The sequence below is a fragment of the Anoplopoma fimbria genome, chromosome 10 (assembly GCF_027596085.1).
Source record: "Anoplopoma fimbria isolate UVic2021 breed Golden Eagle Sablefish chromosome 10, Afim_UVic_2022, whole genome shotgun sequence".
Lineage (NCBI taxonomy): Eukaryota > Metazoa > Chordata > Actinopteri > Perciformes > Anoplopomatidae > Anoplopoma > Anoplopoma fimbria.
This window is the reverse complement of record NC_072458.1, coordinates 13,331,363-13,356,938: the sequence shown is the minus strand read 5'-3', so window position 1 is coordinate 13,356,938 and position 25,576 is coordinate 13,331,363. Positions and strand designations below refer to the sequence as shown.

General features: G+C 43.1%; 1 protein-coding gene across 1 annotated transcript in view; it reads left to right on the top strand.

Annotated features, from left to right (window-relative positions):
- Window positions 1–25,576, top strand: part of pvrl2l (PVR cell adhesion molecule related 2 like) — a 182,136-nt gene that overhangs the window by 144,777 nt on the left and 11,783 nt on the right. Inside the window, 3 exon segments of the mRNA XM_054605760.1 lie at window positions 1,504–1,797; window positions 6,571–6,688; window positions 7,276–7,424. Of these exon segments, the coding sequence (XP_054461735.1) occupies window positions 1,504–1,797; window positions 6,571–6,688; window positions 7,276–7,424 (561 nt within the window).

The window sequence follows — 25,576 nt, the reverse complement described above, 5'->3', positions numbered from 1 at the left end:
TAAGTGCTTGGCTTCACAAACCAAACACACCTCATGCAGTTAACTGTGTTTGGAAACATTACTTCATGTCTCCCTGTCAGTCTCTGGCATTCAGCCTATTGATAGAACCAAAGGGTTGGTGGGGACTGGTGTGCAGGGGGTTTAGCAGTTTTTATTCAGCTGCGTTAGCATAGTTTTATAATTACTCTGTACGGAGAACACCTCCAACTGATGCGAGAAGTATGCCTGGGTCCAGACCTTTGAATACCCCAACACCAAAGATTTGCCTCATCTGGCATTGTGACAAAAAACAGGGGTAGAAAAACAATCGATCCAATGAGCGGCAAGGGCGGGACTGACAACTAGCCAATTAGCGCCATGGTAGGGACAAACGCCATTGTCAAGCTGTTGCCAAGCGCTGACACGTCAACACAACATTGAGATGGCACGTCTTCTCAATATCGCCCGACATAGTTTGTTTTTAATCAATCCTTTCAACTCTTAAAACTCCTAGAAAACTAGTATGTCGGCTTGGCTACACTTTGGTGTTGACGTAAGATTCAGGCGGATACGTCGGTCTCTAGTGATCTGTTAGAGAAAATCGAATCTCCCTCCCCCACAGAAATCAGTTAGACTTGAGGTAAAGCTTAATACACCATGGCACTATTTTGAGACATTTGCAGTCCAGCAGTAGCAGAAAATGTCTAAACATTAAAAAAATGAATGGAAATATAAACTTTGGTGACAGTCCCTTAGAATCAAAGAGTGATGACTGCTTTCACCAACGATCACACAGACGGTCCAATTTCTCCACCGACAGTTATAGTGTTTGCAATAATTGCCTGACATTTCCTGATAAGTTAGGTCTTTCAATTGTTCTCAATGACCGTCACATCTCTGTAAACACACAGCCACATGCAACGAATTGAAAGGCATTTAGGGGGGAAATCTACTAAATGACGTTGTTTAAGAAGAGTGGGAATAGCAAAAAAAAGTTAATTGAAACACTTGACATCACGAAATAATCAAATTCACTGACATTTACGGATTGATTGATAGTGTGTCAGAAGTTGTTGTTTTTTCCATTTATATGGAACATTACCACTTTATAGGACGAGTCCAGTTCGATTAAATGAAGCCAATGTGACGGTAGAAGGAAAAGCAATGTTTCATTTCATTGCTGTGATATAAAAGCCTCTCACGGTAACCTGCAAAGAAATCTAAGATGATTAAGCTCACTGGAAGCTTGTTGGTTAATGTAAAAACATGCATACCCTTTGGGCTGAAGACAAAAGACATTAATGCATCATATTTAGATACGTCTCAAGGATCTAACGGTATTTTCTCTTTCTATGTCTGTTATGTCAAGTGGCCCAGGGTCACACTAGAGGGCCAACCTTCCTCTCAGAGTTTCATTACAGCCACAGTAGGATGTCACGACGTACATGCACAACAAACTAATTGAACCCTCTCATATGCTAACCCTTTCTCCCTTTGCCTCTCTCCCCCATCCCCTGCCCCTAGCCAAGCCTAAGAACTCCGCCAACGTTGTGACCGTCCAGGCTGGCTCCAAGTCGGTGGTGGTGGCCCAGTGCGAGGCAGCGGACGGCAAACCTGCGGCCACCATCAAGTGGCTGTCGTCAGTCGGAGGCAACCACTCGACCAGCACCACGAACGGGCCGGACGGCACGGTGACGGTACGCAGCGAGTACCGGCTGGTCCCCACGGCGGCAGATGACGGCGGGGAGGTGACCTGCATGGTTGACCAGAGGACGCAGGAGCGGCCGTGGGTTTACCCTGTCAAGCTCTCGGTGGAATGTAAGGAACACGCACTTTGACACTTATGTTCACTTAATAATTTCCTCTTAGACATAAAACTCAAATGATGCCTAACCTTAAGGATTACATTTTTATTACATTGTGACACGGGTCCAACCAAGGATTTGAATGACTTGGCTGGATCCAAATAGCCAACTGTTAAGAACTTCAGACACAGATAAGTGCCTTGTCAGAACCTTTAGGCCTGTACTTTGGCAGTCACCTGCAGATCTTTTCCCACTAATCTATAGGCATTAAACAGACAGGCAAATATAGAAAAACGATCAGTCCACGATCAGTTTATATCCAAGCTGTGAGACAGCAATTAATCGAAGATAATACTTTAAAATAAGTGCACTTTCTTTCCCCTCCTCCTCTTCTGAAACTCTTCCAAGTCAATTTTCTTATAATCTGAATAATATAAAAAACAACATCTGGTCTATTTGCTGTAAAATCTTAGAACACATTTTCTGTTTTGCATAGTTTAAACACTGTGGGTGTAACACAGGCATACACATTTGTTAATTTGTTGTAAAAGCCATTGCTTCTCAAATGCATGGTTGTGTAAAGGCCCGAGTGCATGCAGTGTAGCAGCTCTGCAGAGTACCTGACAGTCTCCAACAAAGCAGAGGGAATAGTCTAGATACGACACGTTAACAATTTAATTTAAGGAAAACAGAAAAGCAGCTATTCTCAACCACGGGGCCGGGAGCCTGTTGGTTGACCTCAGAGCACCAAATAGTGGTACTGTCAAATTGTTAGATTTGATACACAATTTAAAAGAATTTGGTAATTTACAAAGTTAATTGTTTTTAAAGAAAAATATGCTGAAGAATTCACATGAATAAAAATGATAGTTACTAGAACACACCATCATATGCATACATTTGTGTACATTGGGAACTGCATTTGCATTTATCACAGGCCCTGTAACATAGCATGTAAGGACATAGCACTGCTTTTTGTAATCTGGCCCACAATCTTTTCATGTAAAGATCAAAAAATCCTGTTTTTGGCAAAACGGTTTCACAAAACATCGATGAATGTTGATATTTGTCTCCAACATGGTGTAAAAAAAGAAAACATTGCAGAGGGACTGATCACCATTTAAATGAACATGATAATGGAGGGCAAATTTTCACTCCCAGTCTTCATCAACCAGCTGCACTTTTTATTAGAGAACTAGAGCTTAAAGGATAACTTCATAAATTCAGCCTGAATTGTTTTGTGTCTAAGTGAATAATGGTCACAACAATTTTTGAAAGTGTTCCAGTATTGAGGGAGAACACTCAATACTGGAACACTAGCTGCCAATCGAGCTCCGAGGACGAGACTCTCTCCATAATGTCATATTCTTATAATAACAATCAGAGCCTGTCCTGGCAAAAACAAGCACTTTTAGTGTAGTTAAATGGCAGTGCCAGCTCGCCCTAATAGGATTGTATTGCAGGCATCTGGCTGAATAGTGAACCAATTTCAGAAACTGCTGTCCCTATTTGTCAAGCGACAACAAAAGAAACATTGGCAAATACGGTCCAAGTTGAAAAATACCGAAGTTACCCTTTAAACCCACCACTAAAACCAATGTGCCTTGGCTTAAATTGGTTTATTCTTTGTTTAACACCAACTAGACCTTAATTAGCCAATCCATCTAATGATACAACAGCAACAAAAGACCTGGCATATATGCATTGAAGTCAGCCTTCCGTCATGACATTCCATCCACCTTTCATGCTCCGTTATTGTGATAAGCTGCACAACAACAGGGCTGTGTGCACCACATTAATTGTAGCATGCTTCAAGGTCTTTGTGTTTCTCCTTAGTTGTTCATTTTGAAGCAGATTGTGACAAATGAATCCAGAATGCTGTGATTATGCTCAGTGTGATGGCAAACAAAAACAGATGCCTGTGTTAACACCCAATCTTACACCTACTCCCCAACTTTAAGAAACAGCTCTTTTAAAAAGGAAAGTTGCATAAAACGTTGGCCCTTCTCACTTTTTTACTTTCAGTAGTATTGAAAATCAAGGCACATGTTTACACACACACACACACACACACACACACACACACACACACACACACACACACACACACACACACACACATACACAATGCTTTCATCTAATCCATTCATTTTCATGGGATCAAGATATTAGACAGGTTCAGCGTGGCTTTACAGAGATTAAGGGAATGCTGGCGGCATTGTCTCAACTGTGTGACCTCGCTGCCATTTACCGCAAAGATGGAACAGATTGTCTTTGTTCAGTCTCTTCTTATTATCTGCAATTGTTAGACAACACACACACAAAAACAAACATACATATAATCAAACTGCCTGTCAAGCTGCTGCGGGAAATAACGTAAACTACATATAAGAAACTCCTCTTGATTAACAGAAAACCCTCGGCTACACGCACACTCATACACAGGGTCGTCAAGCTGTCAAATTCTCTTAAAATATCATATACACTTACTGTGGGTCTCAGTGTGTATGTGATCAGATTTAGCATCTATGTTTGTGCTGTATTTGCGCATGTGGGAGTAAATGCACATGTAAAAAAATTATGTACACATCATACATGAGGTTGAGAGATCTCACCTATCAAGCTGTCAGTGTGTGGACTGTAATTGTACTTACTTACTGTACATACTTTTGAGACACTGACTACTTATTCTCTAGACCTAAAGTGAACCTACCATTTTAACCCTTAGAACCAGCCAAGAATCGAAGTGACCACCGGCAAACGTGTCCCCACACTGAACATTGTTCCCCACAAAGATAGAAGCACTGGAGAACACACACACTCGCACACACTGCGATTCCTCGCTGTGGATGTGTTAGTTCAGTGATGGTGTGAGGGATCGGGTCTCCTGTCTCCTGCGTAACTCAGATCAGCTTTTATAGGTCAAAGCTCTCTAGGAGGATAACACATATACACACTCACACATCACAGCGCGCACTTAGTCTCCCACACACCGTCCTCTCCTCACACTCCCGTCTTCCCCTCTTTCTCTCTATCTGAAGGGAAAGAGTGCTCAGCGTTTTCTGTTCTGCCGGCTTTGACTTCCTAGACACATCGCTTTGGTTTTGTCTCTCACAAGTTAAACTCTTGTGAGAGTTACGCTAACTGACTTTCCCTTCCTCCCGTTATAAGGGAGCATTCATTTACGGGGAGTAAAGCTCTTTAAGGTGGGTGGGTTATAATGTCTACAGCTGTGGCCAGAGGCGCAATGTTCTGGGTTGTCCGTCCTTCTGTTTGTTCAACGTCCAGTTAATTTTTGTGAACACGATATCTCAGGAACACCTGAAGCAAATTTCTTCAAATGTTGCACAAACATCCAACGACTCAAGGATAAACTGATTGGGGGGCAAACAACTGCCAAGCAGTAATTCTAGATGACTCAGTATTCATCGTAGCTGACACAGTTCTCCAGGCAACATTTTGACACAGGTTAATAAAAGAAGAGTTTCACAAAGACAGTTTTACTATCAATCCTCTACCTCGGTCTTTTAGCCCCTTCATGTCACAGAAATGAGCTTCAGACTGTGACCCACGGAATTAGCACGGAGCGGCTGAAAACCAGTTGCTAGCTGGTGTCCCAGCTAGGTAGCATGCTTGCTAATGGGAATTATAATGGGGGCAGAACCATTTTTTATTGTTTTCCAGAGTTCAGAACTGTCAAGGGTGTCCCCTGATCTTTTAAAAAGCAAAAAGGTTTTTTTAATTTAATGTTATAAATTGTCTGATCGTTTTTCTTTTTAACTAGAAAATTGCACTTCCGGTGAAGATAACAGCTCCGTAAATTCTTTATTTATTCATCTTTCATATCATTAATTCAATATACATACATATATATGGAATTAATCTGCAGATACTCAGGTTCAAAATGAAATGAGACCATACTTTTTTGAATGTCAGGCTTTACCTTTGGCCTTCAACAGACTAGGTAAAGCTTATTTTTAGCCTAGCTAACTTTTGAAATGCCTTTTGCTACTAAAGACGTCGTTGAACCGACTGGCCGGTTAAGATGAGTGAGGAGTCAGCAGGCAATCAACAGTATAAAACAGTCAATAAAATATATTTTTTAAAAGGTGTGAATCACCAAACCCACGAGAGGGCCATGAGCCTACAGTAATAAAAGAACCCAAAGAACATCAGGCTGATGGGTTCAGTAGTATGTGAGATTAGCTTTGGAGAGACATGCAGATACACGCACACAGACACGCACACACACGACCGGTAGCATGATCTCCCCACAGGCTTATGCCAGCTGGAGATAATGATGAGAGGTCTTACATTTTGGATTTACAGGACCTAATGTTACATATTTAAGCATAGAATCAATTGTTCTTTTCCTCTCAACCTGGTTTTCTTCCCTCACCTTATAGACTTCTGTATGTTTGGCCATGCTTCTACACAGACTTGGCTCCCGCGATTCTCCCTACAGAATCAGGAAACCCCTTGAACAAATAATATCGATAACGCTAAGCTCAACAAAGTCTTACGATCTCAGCGAGCTAGAATCTAGACGAAAACTGCTGTTTTTTGTTTTGATTGGTGAGAGACTTTGCAGGAGATTGCTGCAAGTTTGATGAACTGTTATAATTGAAAGGTGAGCGCAAGTTAACAAAACAGCAGTAGCAACAGAGGACACAGACGTTGGACACCCTGGTTGTGGGGCGGATTTATATGGATTCTGAGCACTGTCTTTCATTGATAGACATTAAAAGATGACCTCCCCATCCCTCTCTCTCTCTCTCTCTTTCAGACCCCCCTTCTGTGTCCATAGAGGGCTACGACAACAACTGGTACGTGGGGCGGTCGGGCGCCATGCTGCTCTGCATGGCCAACGGCAACCCTGCGCCCACCACAGTCACCTGGACCGCGTAAGAATCACACTTTTTTTTGTCAAACGATAGGTGCGTCTCCCTCAACCTCACTCAGAGAGAGCGGCGGAGTTCCTAATTGTTGCTATAATCACGACAGAGGCTCGCACGGCCGCGGCTCCTCTGTAATGATAATTTTCCCAGTCGTTTTCTGATAAACACAAACGCTCTTAACATCTCATCGTGATGGACAGATGGCGTGCTGTGCTTTGTGCGTGTGTGTTTTTTTGATGACTATCGAGCAGGGAGACAGAACGGCTGTTCACATGTCTATGATTTGGCTCACATTATTGCTGTCTTTGAATATCACTCACGAACCGTCTCTTGTTTTACATCTCTGTTTTTCCCATCTCTCTTTTCTTTTCCTCTCCCCATTCTGTCTTTTTGATTTTCTCTCCATTCATCTTGTTTTATCTGATATCTTAAACATACGGTCTCCCTTTTTTTTTACCCATCCTTCTGTCATGTCTCCATTTTTTCCCCGTTACCTCTCATTTCTCCTGTCTTCTTTTTTCTCTCTATCCATCCCACCATCCTCTTCACCACCTCAATCTGCCTTCATTCCTCCTGTTCCCTCCCCCCTACAGGGCGTCTGGCTCTCTGCCGGACACGGTGGTGGTGAGCGGCAACAAGCTGACGATAAGGAAGGTGGACGACGCCGTCAACACCACTTTCATCTGTGAGGTCAAGAACAAGCACGGCGCCAGCCGGCACCAGATCACCACCATCGTCATCGGTGAGTCCCGCCGAACGGCACAAGCACATATAACTCGCCGTAACGCGAGTGGATGTTTAAGCAGATGCACGCAACACAAAACGCAGCAGATACGAATGCAAACATGATGAAGACACACAACATCCCATCAAACTCCACTCAAAAATCCACACAGCATGCGAACACTGCCCGCAAACATACACATACACATACACATTAAGAATCACACTAGTTAGCTGATGCTTCTTTACACATTATCTCCTGCACACTCACACACTTGAAGGTGGCCATACACACAGGCTCACATTGCTCCTCAGAAATAATTGCAAATACACTTGCACACATGCATGCACAGCAACGTGAATCTCTCTTTCACACACACACACACACACACACACACACACACACACACACACACACACACACACACACACACACACACACACACACACACACACATACACACACATGCTGTACTCATGCTGGGATCAGGGCTGATCTGGGAGCTGCAGGGATGCTGGTCTCCCTCACAATCTTCACAATTTTTTTTCTCCTCTCTTCCTCCTCGCCTGCAGGCTTAAAGCCTAGCAGCAGCCGACAGAGGCTTTTTCGATTGACCCTTTTTTTCCCCCACAGCAGGGCCACATCGCAGGACAAGGGCCGACTCGAAAAATGTTTATGACATCAGATCAAAAAGCACTCGGGGAAACCGGGGATCTATGCGGCAATGCTGCGACCGGAAAAACTATAGCTCGGCTGGACATAAATAAAAGAAAAACTTGAATGGTGGCCCTGAGATTCGGCCCTCGTCGCAGTGTTCTGGCCCTGCGGTGGACGCGACGGTGTCGGGATTGTTTGGAGGGGTTTCTAAAATTCTCCCAAGAGGGTTGAAGTTGGTGTGAGCCAGTTTGCACAGAATTGTTTTTCCTTCTCTTCTTTCTTGTTCCCCTTCTTTGCATCCACTTTTATAAAATATTTTGCATAACAACTAACACCTCCTAGTCTTTCTTTTGTCTTTTTTATAATTTTCTCTTTCTATCACCTTTGAATCTCCCCTCCTGCTGGTTAGTTTGATGTTCATGTCTGCATGCACTCTTCATCTCTCTGCTTGGTCTTGACTTTTGACGGTTGTAGTCCGGTGATTTGGCTGCTGTTGCCACGGCATCCAGTCTGGGTTTTTTTCCTCTATCCCGAGTGCCCTCTGAAGCTCTCACACATTGATCCAACACACACACACACACACACACACACACACACACACACACACACACACACACACACACACACACACACACACACACACACACAGCTGCACTTCCAAGCACACAAACCCAGGAACATGCTGAAATGCCTCACTGCACATCAGCAGGCAGGCCTCCAAACCTGTTAAGAGTGTCTTTTTTTCTTTCATCGTGGTGTGTGTGAGTGTGTGTTCCCACACTCCTCACTGCCTGCATGACCGTTCAAAACACTTCCTTCCTTCAATTTTTTGTTTTGTTTTGATGAATTTATTCGAGTAATCACCATGCTGAGTTTACAACAAAACAACTTACAGCTCTTTCGCCAGCGACGGAGGGAGAGCTACATTTAGAAAATCCGTGGGAAATCGGAGCTAGAGATTTGAATTGTCTCCTCCGAAGGAACAAAGATGCTTTGTAGTCGGGCGGTGTTTTGGGAGGGATGTGTGGGAGGTTCACAAGTGGCTAAGCCGCTACTGTTCTCGCTGGAAGCGCAGCAATGTGTCTGACTCAGAGTATCAGGGAAGGTACGTGAGCTTAACACGATAAAAATGCTTCACATGTAAAAGTCTCTGCACGATTCTCACAAAGCACACACACAAACACGCTTTGAGCACTTGTTTTATCTTTACAAGTACCTGAGATCCGTTGTGATCCATCCTCTTCTGTGCTAAACGCGTCCTTGGTGTTTCGCTGTTTGCTTGTATTCCATCCCTGGATGGGTATAAAGTATCTAACGGTTTAAACGCGTTTATGTATAGAAGGTTAGTGCCAGAACTCAGAGCTGGCGAGGCGTGGGTTCGCTGAGTGAACAATCAAACACGGCAGCTTTTCCATACCGTTTTGTTTTAGCGTTCTGGCCGACACACTTATCCAAAGCGACTCGTCATGGGTATTATGTATAGGGAATCAGTGCATTGCTCAAGGACACTTTGACCCAGCTTGACTCACTAGAGTGACTTTGGCTATTGTGGGAATGAAAGCTGTGGCCTGTATTTGTACACTGCGGCCTCCTCTTGTTTGACATTTTAAGAAATCCTCACTTGGTGTGATACTTTATAAATGCAGATTGTGTTATTTCAGTATTATGATTCTTCAAAATATATCAGCTTGAAAAATCCTAGATTTTGGTGTTGATTGAATTTGATTGTCTAGTTCAAGCTCTTGTCAAGGTGAACTCTATTCTTTAAAGCTGTTGGACAATGAAAAATGGCCCTGGATTTTTTAATTAGAGAAGCTCACCAAAGGGTCTGATATTTAAGCCTTCTAGGGACAAATGTTACAACCTGAGGGCCTTTGCACACCGGGGGCACGCCATGTGATTAATTGGCACATCAATCTATTTTTTCAAACTGTTTTTGTAAAGAGCACCTTCAGACAGAACGCAAATATTACCCACCAAAAAAGAGATCATTTTTTCCCAGAACAAGGTTGATTTTTCTGAACTTTCGCATAGGGAAATGAAAGCATCAACCAATCACGTTGTGCGGAACGGACACCTTCAAAACAGACACTATAGTGTACAACAACACTGAGGCTCTTTAGTCCAACCCATGATGGCAAACTTAATAAATCCTTTCAGTCTTACCTTTCACAACAAAAGTCCACTAAGAGCTTTTCCCCGGAAGGAAACTCACCAAAATGTCCAACAAATTACCTAATACAGACTGCCAGAAGCTCGGTCCATAGTATCCTGGTAGTTGGTCCTGTGCTTGAATGAAACTTCAAAACCTTTTATTGAAAAAATAGTTTTGAAGTTTATTTTGCATTTTTATTATTTATTATGTTTATTATTCTTCACACACCCCAGTATGTAAACGACCTTTGGCCTAGGGTGTTCTGGTACCAAGTACACTTGTGAACCTCCCTATGCTCAAACATGGTGTTCGTTATGGACAGTCCATGACTAGCACAGAAGTCTAACAACAAAGCACCACTTGGGTTCAGATCGGGCAGGCCGTTCCTCCCAATCACGCCCCTCCAAGTTTCTCCATCATTACCCACATGAGCGTTGAAGTCTCCCAGAAGAACTATGGAGTCCCCAGTTGGCGCCCTTTCCAGAGCGCCACCCAGGGACTCCAAGAAAACTTAAACTTAAACTATATTGCCATTGAACGTCTGCTGACTCCTCACTTACTTCTGTTAACCGGCCCTCGGCGGGTAGGGGCCAATAATGTAGACACAGCTGAGTGCACTGCTGAACCCCAGACACTACTCTGCTGTCAGGGACACAGTGAGGGGGAAACCGTGTGTACAATTTGATTGTTTTGGACTGGTATTTGGTAAATAGCTAACCGCTAAGAGAACTACCAGTACACACACTGCAGCATACGTCGCTGCAACTCAGGCGCTGCTACGCAGGCTGACAGATTGTTGAGTTTATTTTTGTTCTTGGCAAGATTGTATCAAATTTCTTGCATGCATCCCCGCTTGTTTTCGAGTTTGAATGAAGAGTTTAGACAGGGGGTTAGCCAGCTGTGGGTCGTATTCATTCGATCACACAAGCAGGGGTCCTTGCTGACACACTTGGCGGAGATCTGCTGTGTGCACCTTTCTAGTTATATTCTTGTTTTCTTGTCCTATTATTTTTCACATGTCTACATCTTAATGGTTCTTTCTCTGTATTCGCCTTCAGTACCATGCATGTATTGAGCCAATTAGTTCAGCACAAGACATAGCTTTGGTTGAGGAAGTGAGACCATTATGGGTTTGCCCAAGCTGACCTTTCTACCCAGCAGCCTGCCGACAATATCAATGCCGTTATCTTCTGCTAGGAGGTTGCAGTCAAACCCACATAATCAAGGCTCGGTGTGCCGTGGGGCAGCTGAACTGCACTGTGTTAAGAATGTGAGATAAGTTGTTCTGACTGTAGTAGAGTACAACTTAGTTTTATTGTGAGTCATTAGAATGCTGTTTTCTTGAGGTTTTAGTAACACAAATATGGTCTCACCTTCAGTGCCTTCAGTAAACCAAAACCATGCCACATCTTTGCATAAGAGTGATCCCACGTTTGTTCAGTTAACATCTGTTTTTACCCATCAGGAGTAAACCACTTGCCACTGACTGTGTTGGTAGAATCCAGCTATGGCGTCAGATCTATACTGCCGGGAGCAGAAGGCCCCGGCTCTCAATAATGTAACAGTTAATACCCCGGCACTCTGTGTACATGGACCCAGCACGCCTCGCTAATTTCCCCTGCTGAGAGCTGCTTACCGCCCCTCTCCTGTTCTGTTAAACGGCAGATGAAAGCACAGCGCTTTCTGGCTTTCCTGTTGCCGTCAAGCAGCCGTCACTCATCACGATTTCCCCCCAGGTCTCCACCGGGGGCCACGACGTAAAAGAGGAAGCGATACGAGGTTGCATAAGAGAGAAAGGAAGAAAAAAAGGAGGTGGGAAGAGAGTTAATGCACAAGGAAGAGGAAGAGAAGTGGAGAGGAGAGGAGGAAAGAGGGATGAAGGAGAGTTGAAGGAAGGGGCTTGGATGGAAGCTCACACACACATCTACACACAAACTTCATCTCTCGTGTATCCTGAGCTCTCTGGAGTGTAAGACAGCTCGAGATTTTTACTGTTGCTGTGTTTTGCTGATGAGAGTAAAACTTGTACAGCAGCCTCCTTAACCTCCACACACACACGCCTACAAACAAACAGACACACACACACACATCCCACCCACAACTCCCATCCGTTCAGACGCACATGATGCCAGTTATGCATGGCTTGCTCGGTTGCCACAGCGCCAGCTGGATCTGCCCAGCACACCATGCACACACACACGCAGAGAGAGAGAGAGAGAGAGAGAGAAATGGGGGAGAGGATGTTGGCAGAAATAAACTATTGGATTGAGGGATGAGAGGAGGACATGAGGTGGGGCGGGCGGCAGAAAAAAAGCCAGAGAGATTGCAGAAAGGGCTGAAAACGAAGATAAAGGCATGTGTTGGGGGAAAGAAAAATAAATGGAGGGCGATGGAGAGGTAGCAGCAGGAAAGTGCTCTCAGGACTTCAGGTCCGGTTTGAAAAGAAGTGATTGGCAGGAGGCTGTGACCCTCTATGTCCTCTGCCCATAGCTCAACCCCACCACCTCCCCATACATCCAGTCCTTTCATGGGGAGTCCAGCTGCCACTTTGGGCTGGGGGCTGTTGTTGCTGTTAAAAAACACACACACACACACACACAAATACACAGCCACTCTGAGGGGGACCAGCAGAGAAGCATTTCCTGGATTGCCTGCGGCGGGCGAGATAGCTGTCCACCGGAAAAAGGCACATAGTCGCTTTGCGCGCACACACACACACACACACACACACACACACACACACACACACACACACACACACACACACACACACACACACACACACACACACACACACACACATACAGTGTTTCACACACATGCACACACAAAATTGGACCATGCAGCTCTGTGCATAAAGTAATCAGATGAAAATGCTGGCACGGACTCTCTGTCGGACATAAACCCCGGACCAACCTCTGTATACACACACACTGTAGTAAGCGATAGTGGAATAGTTGCAACAGTAGAATATACTCAGAATATCAGTCAAATATAACCCAATTTATGACAATTGTTTGATTCGTGAGAAATTAGAGATTGAGCATTAGATCCTTGTTTCTGATTGGCTGGCCCGTGTCACAAAGTAATATGACCTCAAACAAAGAACAAAATAAAAAGCTAAATTAGCTTTAGAAGTGAGCTGATTGGTTCCCAGATTGCTCTCCTCCACTTTTACTTTCCACACAGACTGTTGAGCTGCATTCAGCCCTCCTCTCGTGATTGGTCGATACAACTTGGACTAAAAACGGAAACCAGAACGCTTCCGATACCAAATTCTTGTCCAGTTGCATGTGAATGCAGAATATGTCAATAGAGATTATTGTAACACATTTGTTCTATACCCAACTACACTGGATCAGTTTTAAACCCAGTAAGTTCAGTATTTATTATTTTTTATTGTATTCCATATCAGGACGCTTGTCATATTTCATTGTTTACATACAATGTAGCATGAGGAAAATTTGTGACATGCTCTCAAAAAATGGTTTTAATATGAGTACCTCGAGACCTCCAAGATCCAAAGCAGTCCTAATTTAGTGCTGAATGCATGTGTGCCGGTTTGCACAGTGTAATTGGTGACTTGTTACAGGAACCCCCCCAGTTCTGCAAAAACATTCAAGTAACAGACAGGCAAAAGTGCAGCGTCTGATAGAACAAAGATTTTCGGCAACGTGCCGTCCTGGTGAACGTCTCACAGGTGTGGGCGGCGTGTATCATGGGTGGTTCTGGTTTAGTTTTGGCTCAGTTTAATGGGGCTGGATATTAATACCTTCACGCTGCCAAAAATGCAACACAGCAGATGTCCAAACAACAACAGAAAACTAATTAACAAAAAATGTAAATCCAATATGTTGGTATTCCATAATTGAAAAGAAAAGCAGTTTGTTTTATTTTGTATGTAGATCATCACAGGATCAGTTAGAAAGTGTAACATTTTGTTTATTCAAATAATTTGGCGACATTTTGACACCTCGCTGTTTTTTACCTTGTTAATCGCTACCTGCGTTCCTGCTCGCACACACGCAGCTCTGATTCATCAAAGCTGCCCGTCTTTCAGAGGAGTTTGGTTCTTCTGGAGCCGCTGGAACAAACAAAAGTGTTGTCGGAGCTTTGCTACAACACAGCGTGTGTGTGTGTGTGTGTGTGTGTGTGTGTGTGTGTGTGTGTGTGTGTGTGTGTGTGTGTGTGTGTGTGTGTGTGTGTGTGTGTGTGTGTGTGTGTGTGTGTGTGTGTGTGTGTGTGTGTGTGTGTGTGGTTATTAACAAACTGACGCTCCATATAAGATGTGACAATAGACAATTTCACGAGATACTAGAGATCACATCTCAGCTGTGTCTGTAGAGATGGTTAAAGTGTCCAAAATGGAAGAAACCACTGTCTTTATGGGTAAACAAAACAAACTTTGTCACAATTAAAGTTGTTGCATTTTAGCTTCTAGCAAATGGGAACTGTTGAGGGGCAGATGGTTAAAAAGGTTTAAGGACAATATTATCAATTGTGACTTTTATCTTTCTCTACTCACACTCTTGTGAAAGAAAATTGGAATAGAAAATAGGTTTCATTTTGTTGTCATTTCAGTCTGCGTAATAACTGATCTCTTATCAGTGGCGTTGCTTAGACAGCTCTGGCGAATCCACATTTTGGCTGAAACACACTGCGATTGATTTCATGCAGATGAGTATTATTTCCACAGCGCAGCGATTTCTCAATGAAGTTCATCACCCTGAAAATGAGAAGCAAGAAAGTGGGAAGGGGGGCTCTATCTGTATATATATATATATATATATATATATATATATATATATATATATATATATATATATATATAATCTCTGACAATCAGAAACGGAGAAAGAGCTCCGTGGGTGCACCCTCGGTGTAGCTGTTGGGGCCGCGGCCATGCAGGGGTTATGTCTGTCAGGGAGATAAGAGCTGAGGAGAGAGGCTCCAGGCTACGGCTTATCACACACACACATACCTGGAGGGAATACACACACACTCAGATACGGGTGTGTGTGTAGAGTTTTGAGATGATGGAGGCTGATATCTGACCTCGGCATCAGCGGCTGCCCCGCGGCGGTAACTTTAGTCTTTTTCTCTATATGTCTCACAGCAGGATGACCATCCAGTCAACTGATTAGCACCTCTGTTGTGGGGTTCAGGAAAAAAGGGGGGGGGGGGGGAGCTGTCTGTATGTTACATTTCCACTGGCTCATATTTGTAGTTTATGATTGGAGCTCATTCACTATCTGAGAAAGAGACTGACCCGAGGCAATCAGAGGAAACCAGGTGACAACCTCCAGGACTGAAAAGTGAAGCCGATAATAAAGTGCCTTAAACCTGCATTCTTTCTAATGGACATCAGGGGGCGACTCCTCTGGTTGTATAGAAGTCTATGAGAAAATTACTCTACTTCTCTCTTGATTTATTCCCTAAGTAAACATTGTAAACATGAGTTTATGGTCTCAATCTCTAGTTTCAAGTCTTCTTCAATACAGCATGATGTTCATTTCGTAAATTATTGCCGATTTAGAGTCAAATAGACCATAAAGCAGGGTATCCTGTGTTTTATTAATCGAGCCGTTGTGGAACATAATCATCCCATCTCCAGTTGTGGGATTTCTGATGGTCGATAGCTGGTCTCAGTTTGTTCTGCAGAGCTTACCCACAGGCTGGTTGCATTATGGGTAATGGGGTCATGGGTATGTGTCGTGTTGTGCCTTGACTGTTTTCAACAGTTTGTTTTATTATTTCAACACGATGTTACAATATAGAGTGATAACTGCAATTGAGACATGATTATACATTATCATAAATCATGGATAATGCACCAAAAGTTCAGTGTTCAGCTAAAACCATGAGTATTAAACACTAAGTGCTTCTTTATTATCATAATTTTTTTAACATTTAATAATCATACAGAGTAAGGATGTCATAGCAAAGGCCCAGATAACACTAGATGAAATATCCACCCCAGTTTAACCTCAGGAAAGGTTTGGTTTTGAACCCAACGCTGAATACAAGAAGTTATTTCCCTGTGGCTGTGGGTTGTTGAAAATGACACTAGGAGATGCAGGATATCACAAACTGATACGGAAAGAGACCAGTGTGTGAGATAATTAGTGAATCCAAACACTTAGTAAGTAATGATTTGATCTGTCTGGTACAGTTTTCAAAGAATAAGACGTAACACAGATACTAATTATCCCCCGGTGAAATGCAGAGAGCGCTTTGACTCAGCTGAGTTAGTGTTTTAACAAAAAGGCTGGGAGTGGACGCTCCACATGTGCTAGCAATCAAAATGTAAGTGATGTTTATTCTCAATTTCTGGGCACCATGCTCTTTAAATGCAAACCTGTTTTGTATATTGAATCAAAATGTGAATAAACACTACTTAACTGAGCCCCCAGCAATTTCAGGGTGTTTTTTGTTTATTTTTGCTCCTGTCACATTTTACTTTCCGTGGCCTCATTTTAAACTACAATATATAAGTCCTGCACTTTTATGTAAACAACACAACCATGGCTAGAATCAGGGAAAACTCTAAAATGTATTTTGTGCAGGATAACACAATTATGATGCCATAATTTGCAAAAGAAAAAAAAGTTGATCATTTATTTGACAAAAATATGCAATATTTTCCCAACTTATTGAAATAATTTAGACCGAGTGGAGATGGCAGTGAATTTGATAAGTGTAACTCTCTGTTCTCGTGGTTGACAATTTACCAGCAGTCTGCTAAAAAAATACTGGATATATTTTTGTATTTCTGTATCGGTGTAGACCACATTTTTGTCCTTGAAGAGTAAACTTGTGTTTGCACTGGTTGTTTGGCATTTACATTTTTTTTTAAACATTACATGATCTACGGTACACTGTTCAAATCCTTCAGCATGTACTGCAAGGCACCGTCAGGGGAAGGGTAGTACGTGTGTGTTTTGGGGGCATCAGGCTGGCCTTGTGGGAAGAGAGAAGGTCTCATTATTGAAAGTGCCTGTGTAGGAGCACCAGCAGCTGGATTTACTGCTGACTTTGCATGTTGTAAGAGAAGTTACAGTGTTGGCATCAATCAGCAGAACATGCACACCAACTTAATGCAACCAATACGGTATCAACACCAGTTTGTACTTCGGCAGCAAAAATTGTTACCTCTCGGAATATATTCCAGGAATAATATTTAAAGGTCTGATCTAAAGATTAAATTCACATAAGGCTCAATGTGATTGACCCTCTGAACCCCAAAAAACACCGGCGGGATGGAAAAGCATGTATTCTTTAAACAAACGCAAAAACTACATCATTTATCATAACCAGAAGCTGTAAAAACCATCATTATCGTCATATTTCCATCTATCCGACGGTTCACCATCATATCATGTGTGACTATCGCTTTTGTCAGAAAAAGCCACTAAGCTTAAAACTGCGATATTTCACCAAAAACATTTAATTTGACTTAATTTGAAATGTAGCCCCAAATAAACTATTTGCTATAACCAGATCCTGTAAAAAAATTGATTTTTTTTTTTTTTCACCCAACATTTGTAACACTTTGGACATTTGGAAGAATGTTGGATGTATAGACTTCATTGACTGCCAATTTTTGTGAAATAAATTATTAAAATTAAATGAATACTTTTTTTTTTAGTTTCTCTACTTCTAGCCATGATTGTGCTGTTTCTATAGGGCCCGAACTTTGGGTTCACATTGAAATGAAAGCAAACTAGTGTATAATCAAGTAGGTGGGTATTTAGGGGAATTTCCCATTCTGTGTGTACATAACCGACACCTAATTAGGACTAGGCCTGTGATTAGCTTAGATTACGAAATACCTCCATAAAGTATAATAGCTGTACATTTTGAAAAGTGGCTGTGTTGTACGGGAACAAATTAGAAGAATTAACTGAGGGGATTAGGCCTTTTATTACCTGAAAATGAACAAAAATAGGGTTTGAGAGGTGAAAGCGAAAGGAATATGGAGGGTGCCGGCTCCACATAATAAAAGTCTGATTGTTTCTACCAAGTCTCGCTGCTAGATTATTTTCCGGGAAGTGAGCCAAAAGTTGGTGTTACATTCTCAGCCGGTGGCGGCCTCCTTTTTTTTTTTTTTTTTTTGTCCTTCAAGGCAGTCGCGGTACCAGAGACAAAGAATCAAACTGAAATGCAGCCAGACCACAGGAACAGAGGGCACCTTTTCAAAAAGGAGACAGAGCGGCAGCAGCTTTTCTCTTGAACATTTTACACGTAGCGTTTTATTTGTCAAGGACTACGTTTTATACACTAAAGAGGAGGCAGGTTAAAACCAACTACCATCTGAAATCAAGTCAAAAATCAAATTTCTGATCAGTTGATTAAATGGACATCAACAGCTGTCGGCAGCATAGATTTGCAGTGGTATTCCTCCTAACAGGCTCAGTAGGCCCTAATCATCTATTGGTAAGCTGGATCACCACAGTGTTTTTTTAAATAGTTTGGAGTCGACCTTTAGTGGCCACAGTAATCATTACAGGAGCAAAGGAGGTCAGATGATGTAGTATTGTGAGCGGCAAATTCCGTAAGGAGGAGGTCAGGGTGGGTTTTCTGGTAAAACAAACACATGACTTTAACCCAGGTGACCGCTGATCATGTTTTGTTTCATTTCACAACGTAACAACTTGTGATAGGAGTGATGATATTTTGTCAGCAGTCATGTTTGTAAAATGCAACTTGACTGGTTTGCGGAGGCAAACAACGGCTAGGTATTAAATCTAGTTTTAACTTTTGCCCGAAAGTTGACTTACATAACTTACATAACTTAAGGTACCCCACTAACACACCTAATTTAACCCCAAACCATGACCTTTCCTAAACCTACCCAAGTAGATTTCTTAACGCTAACGATGTGTTTAAAACTGCAGTTTAACCCGTATGAAGCATGATAGAAAGCAAGAAAGCAACTGGTGGACAACAAAGTTGATGACTATTTTTAAATCTGTTTTGGCATCACAGTATTTGTATCTGTGTCGTTAATGTAGCAATGGGAGGACTTTGTTGGTTAACATATTTAGTTTGGAAATGAGCCTTAAAATGTCAGCCATGTCTTCACATTAAACCACAGTGATCTCATTTGAAGGCCCTGTGGAAAGTTCGCAGCTGTGAATTCCAGTCCAAAAAACGTAGCAAACCGGTCTGCGGTGTATTAGGCTTCTCGTCAACTAAACCCAGCCTCTACTTTGAAATGTATCCATCTTGTCGAAACAAAATGCATTATTGATACGCAGCCAGCAGAGTTGGAGTAAGAGCAGAGCGGTTGAGAGGTCTGAGTGTTGCGTGGTATATAGTCTAAATATTTTAAAGAGAGGTACTTGTTTCTCTACGTTCCTCCCCTAAATATTTTACGTTTGGAGCCGGTGCGGGTTAGATGCAGTCAAGGTTTCACAGACTTTCCCTTTCACTGCTGAAGTCAGAAGGAGGAGGGCGAGTTCATTGATAGAGCCGAGGAGGTGCTGGTTTCAATCAGGGAGAGGCAGCGCGTAGGTGACCCACCAACGCACAAGCGAGCACATGCTACTCGTCAAGCACTTCTGGGCTTCCTTCCAGCTCCTTGTTTCGCACTTTTTCAGTAATCATGTATTTTTTCTGAATCTCATTCAGCTGCATGGCTCCAGGCAGAATTACACGTAATAGCTCACCGCACACATAAAGAAAGATCGTATGGACCGCACATTGCACACATCAGATATGGTCCGTGCACTCTGCACATACATGTGTGGTTTCATCACATGGCACTGATTCACAAATTGCCATTCCTGCGATTTATATCTGGGACTCGCACTGCGTTCATATTTGCACAAAGATTTTTGCATTAATGTGCACATTCGGCAGTGGACCATTGTATTGGGCTCATTCCTTCCCCTAGACTCACAGGGGTCAGATGTTAGGCGTGTTACCTGCAGCTGAAGCGAGGCCGAGGGAGCACACCATGATTACCTCTGTGCTTCTGCTGCTGCTCACTTGCTTTTTCCTCTCCCTCTCTTTTTTTTTTGCAGTTCATACCCACACACATGCACGGGCACAGACACTCACACAAGTACTTTCATAAGCAGGTACAGCGCACGCACGCACACCATCGGAGACAATCACACACACACGTTGAGCATCCAATTTGTTGTTGAGGGCTCTGTCACATTTCTCTCATTGTTGCTTCTGTGAGCCATTCCCTTCTGGCCCTGACTCGCACCAACACCTCAATAAAAACGGCCATCTCGCTCCACGTGTGTGTGTCTGCGTGTTGATTTGTGTGTTTGTGTACTAATGGACCAGACAGAGGAGTCTTTAATCCGTGTGTGTGTGTGTGTGTGTGTGTGTGTGTGTGTGTGTGTGTGTGTGTGTGTGTGTGTGTGTGTGTGTGTGTGTGTGTGTGTGTGTGTGTGTGTGTGTGTGTGTGTGTGTGTGTGTGTGTGTGTGTGTGTGTGTGTGTGTGTGTGTGTGTCTTTCAATTAGCCAGCAGAGCTTGTTCAGGGCCGCCCGGGGTCAGAGTGCTATCACGATCCACAACTAATCCACTACGGACTGATCAATGCAGAGAGTAGGAGAGGGGGAGGATGGGTGGGGAGGTCAGGAGGGGGAGGAATGTAAGGGCTATATGTTTGACAGAGACGGAGAGGAAAGGTTGGATGCATGAAAGACCTTCAGGCAGTTAAGAGAAGTCTGTTTGTTTGCTCGAGGTTTCATGTCAGGTTTGGTCATAATTAAGTTGTACAGATCCACCAGTCAAAGTTGTCTCTTTGTTTGACAGGAACACAGTAGTGTGCAGCAAGTGTTGTTTGCTGTAATTACTACTAATTACAGTTGTCTCTCACCATTTCCAACAAACTCTGTTTGGTACATAGAATATCACTATGTACCAGTTTGTCCTAAAAAAAGTGATTCTCGGGTTAGGTGGTTTAGTAGTTTTTTATAAATAATTTTTTGTCTTTATTTTGTTTGTACTTACTTACCAGGGACAGTCCAAATTAATCAACATTTTAGTTTCTACCTCAATGTAAATGTGCCAGAGTTAGAGAGCAGATTTTCGTCCCTGAGCAGGTTTTTGCACATTTAGTGGCCTAATCTTTTGTCATATCTGAGATCAAACAAATATTGATAATGGTCTTTAATTTACATCCAGAATGTCCTAGTTGGTACATTTTCTGTCCGTGTTTCTTATTTTCCAGGTACAAACAGGTGTTTGTCTGGTAAAGAATAATTGTCTTTTTTTTGGTTATACTCATTTTGAGCCACAAGAGGCTGTAATGCGCCACTACCCCGTGTTTTTAATAGCACTAAAAGCATTCATGTTTACTTCTGCGTGAGTTTTAATTTACATAACTCTTAAACACACATTATATGTAGCTTGTGTACGACTGCCGAAACTAAGACGAATAAAAAAACAAAAATCAGCTATTCTTAAGCCATAAACATTGTAGAGAAAGCTGTAAAAATCAGACTCAGCAGTGACATCACCTCTGATTTAAAAGAGTTATTTTTCTCACTTACCTCTCCGGGCTTCCGTAGTGTACCTCTAACCAAGCTAGCTGTGATACTATGTGCATGTTTATTAGATCAGTTACTTATTAGTACTTAATGTTGCTCTTTCACAGATGACACTTTGATTTATCCGTGCATTAGGGGCAATGCAACCAAAATTAACATTTACTTTTGTAAATTCCCCTGCTACAGTATTAATTCATTTTTATATCCCATTTGGTACCGCTCACAACAATGCATCAGCACACAGACCCAATAGACTGCTTTTAATGATTGGCTTGGTGTTGTTTTGCAGATACATCAACAACCCTCATATAACAACGTGTGATGTAAGCAGGAAGTCAATCTGGGGTGTTTGTGTGTGTGTGTGTGTGTGTGTGTGTGGGGGGGGGGGGCATTATTGCTGTCTTGATGTTTGCTTTTCATTTCCGTGCTCCTGATCATATTCATGAGCAGTGCAGCGTGACGATAGGGAGAGGTGGATGAAGGAGCAAAAAGAGCAGCAGCATTAGAGAGCAGGCCTTAATCCTCCACACACTGGGTCTGCTGTTTCCTCCCTCCCTAGCACCACCAGTTCTCCCCCCTCCCTCTTCGTCCCCCTCTCCACCGTTTTCTTTGGAAAGAATTGGAGTGATCCATCTGAAACGAACAAAAGCACGCAAGCACATATTCATTTACTCCCCCTCTTTCTTTCTCTCTCCCCCCACCACCACTCGTTCCTTCTACTCTCTTGGGCCCCCTTAACCCCACATTCCCCTCTCTTGCACCCCCCTCCCCCATTGCCTTTCACTCTCCTCTCTTCCACGGGTCCAGATTTGCTTCGAAATGAGTCACCCGACCACAAACCGCCCCATTTTAGGGGTGGGGGCGAGGGAGTGCTGGAGAAGGAGGGGTGGGGTGGTAGAGTTGGAGGGTGACTTAGAGAGAGGGAGATGTATTGAGTGAGAGTGGGCGAGAGGGATGGAGACAGTGAGAGAGAGAGAGGGCCATAGAGGGAGGCTGATGGCGGTTTTTTTCACTCAGCTGGTTTTGTTGATCAGTATCAACAGCCAAGGTCTGGATCCAATCAGCTGCCTGCACTCAGCCAAGCAGACTAAAAATATATTTGACAGTGCGTGACACTCGCACACAACACACACACACACACACACACACACATATGCGTACAGTATCCACACGGCAGCGATGCAAATGCAGTGCACAATGCAGCACAGGCAGAATGTAGAAGCTAGAGCACTAACTGGGGTTTTGGATTATGATACATGAGTGTGCCTGTTGCTCATACGTGTGTGTGTGTGTGTGTGTGTGTGTGTGTGTGTGTGTGTGTGTGTGTGTGTGTGTGTGTGTGTGTGTGTGTGTGTGTGTGTGTGTGTGTGTGTGTGTGTGTGTGTGTGTGTGTGTGTGTGTGTGTGTGAGCGCGTGCCCATGCATATCAGCTAGAATTTGCAACCGGATTAATAAAGCCACAGACATGTAGGTGGGAGACATCACACTAATTACGCCAGAAGTGATGTAGCCCCTCCATCAATAACGTTCATTAAACTACTGAACCCTCTCGAGCTGACGGCTCTGTGTGTGAATGTGTGTGTGAAAGCGACTCGTTCACACATGCGGTGAGTAAGCACCGCGGTCGGATGATGGATCGCCACAAATTTGCATTAAATGCTTCTTTATGTGGACGCGGCTGGATGACAAAGGCTGTTTTTTTATCATCTCAAGTAAGAGACCGAGGATGAAAAAAACATGGGAGCGTCGTCTCCATCATAACTTGGCATCGTTCAAATGACTTCCAGCTCGAGTGTCAAGGGTTATGTAAGTCAAGAGGGTGATTTGTTTTGTTTCAAATCCACATGGGTGGAACATTTTTTATTAAAAGAGTGAGATGTCTACTCTTTTAGTCCAGCTTGGATTGGCTGCTTATGTGAAGACAGCATCATTAAAGCTCCAACCAAAATCCTCATAAAATCAAGAGAGTCTTAGTCCAACAGCCCTTTGGTGCAGCTTGTTGAGAACAGAGTGTGCTCTAACTGAGAAACTTTAGTCAAAAACGTCAAGCTCGTAGCGTATTCATGCCCTGATGTGGACACTGAGCGGTTTTCTCATCCTGGAAAGCTGAGCATTAACAAATCGAGCCCATGGGGGTAGCTGCAGCCTGGACGCTGTTTGTCTGTGGCGAAGAACACAAACATTACTGGAACTGGAATCTTTGCTTTCCCAAAAACACGTCCAGCGACTTTGTGTTTACAAGTCTTGGTTCTCCTCTCCTCGGGCAGCGAAGCAATCAATTTGACACGCACTGAAAAGAAATCAAAAACAGAGGTTGTGATTGCTTCCTCGACGAAGAGATCTGGTCCTAAAACCTCCTGTCCTTTCATATTACAGGTTTGCTTCTGTGAGCACAGGCCACCCTGCTGGCCCCGGCGGGTAGTGCGTGCTCATTTTGCGAGTAGGAACCGGGGTTCGGTTAAATCTGAATTACAAAAGCACGCACCACTTGACTGCAGTCTTTTACCTGTTATAGGATTCAAAGGCTAATTGTAGAAAACGAGCCTCGCAGACAAGTTGCGGCCCAGTTGTGACAGCGGTACAAGACACCCTGTGATCCGGAGGCTCTCAACCACTTTTGAGGTCACAGCGCTGATCCTACACAGGACACGCACTTCCCAGGTACAGCTAATTATCCACCGGCCCGAGGCTGTCACACAGTCCTGTATAATCATGCGGGGAAAAAGGTGGAGAAATCTTAAGATCTGCTGGATGAGAAGACATTTCCATTACACCTCGGGATGTGTGTGTGGGCTCAGGTTATTAATTTCTTTTTTCTTCTTTTTTGAACTATGGCACTGTTGACAGATGAAAACTATGCACCTGTAACAGAAAGTTACTTGAAAATAAAAGCATTATTTCCCGGTGAACCCCCCATGAACTTCATAATAGGATAAAAGTCTCAATGGTCTTGAAACTCTTTCAACACAAGCAACTTTCAATTTAAGCAGGAAAATGAAAACCATTCCGAATAATGGCAGTTTTATATTACAGTGTAACCTTGTATGATCAAAAAAGGATGGAAACACAAAGGACCTGTTGGAGAAGAAATACCTGAAATAAATATTTCAATATGAATTGAGCCAGTCGAAAAGCGTGAATTTTCGACTGGTTCTTCAGATGTTGTTCAGGTTGCTCCACTTTGCAGCACGCATACCTGGACCAGTCGTAGTCAAGTATCAGTCTTTCTTTTTAATGATTGCCACATCACTGCATGGCCAAAGCTAACGCCTAGCTTCCAAATGGCTCTGTGTCCACATGTGAGTCAACCGGAAGGCCATTCATTTCCATTGGAACCTCCGTAATGTGTGTGTAGTGTTTGTGCATTATTGGTTTTAGGGCTGGAATTTGCCTCAAGTTTGCCAAAAAGATTCTAGTTTGATACATACCTCGTTTTTTGGGTCATGGTTCGGTACAATAGGGAATACAAAGAAAAATGGAAGAAAAATTGTTTGAAAATAATTAACATTCAACAGCTCATTGGCCATAATTCTTCCTTAAAAAGTTAAGACAATAAGACAACAAAATTCACATAAATACAGTGTCACATAATTCATGGTACACTGAGCTTTATTACCACGGCTAATCAGGCTAAACCTACTAGCATGCTACGGCTCAGCAATGCTGCCAAAACTTTTGCCTTAGAACTTCTGTTCTGCCTGTGCATGTAGACATAAACAGCTCTTTGGATTACAGGGCGTACCAAAAGGATGTCACATACCGAACCGAATGCCCCGTATCGAAAGGTCCAATACAAATAGAGGGATTGTTACACCGCTAACGGTGCCACATAAGTTAGTATTTT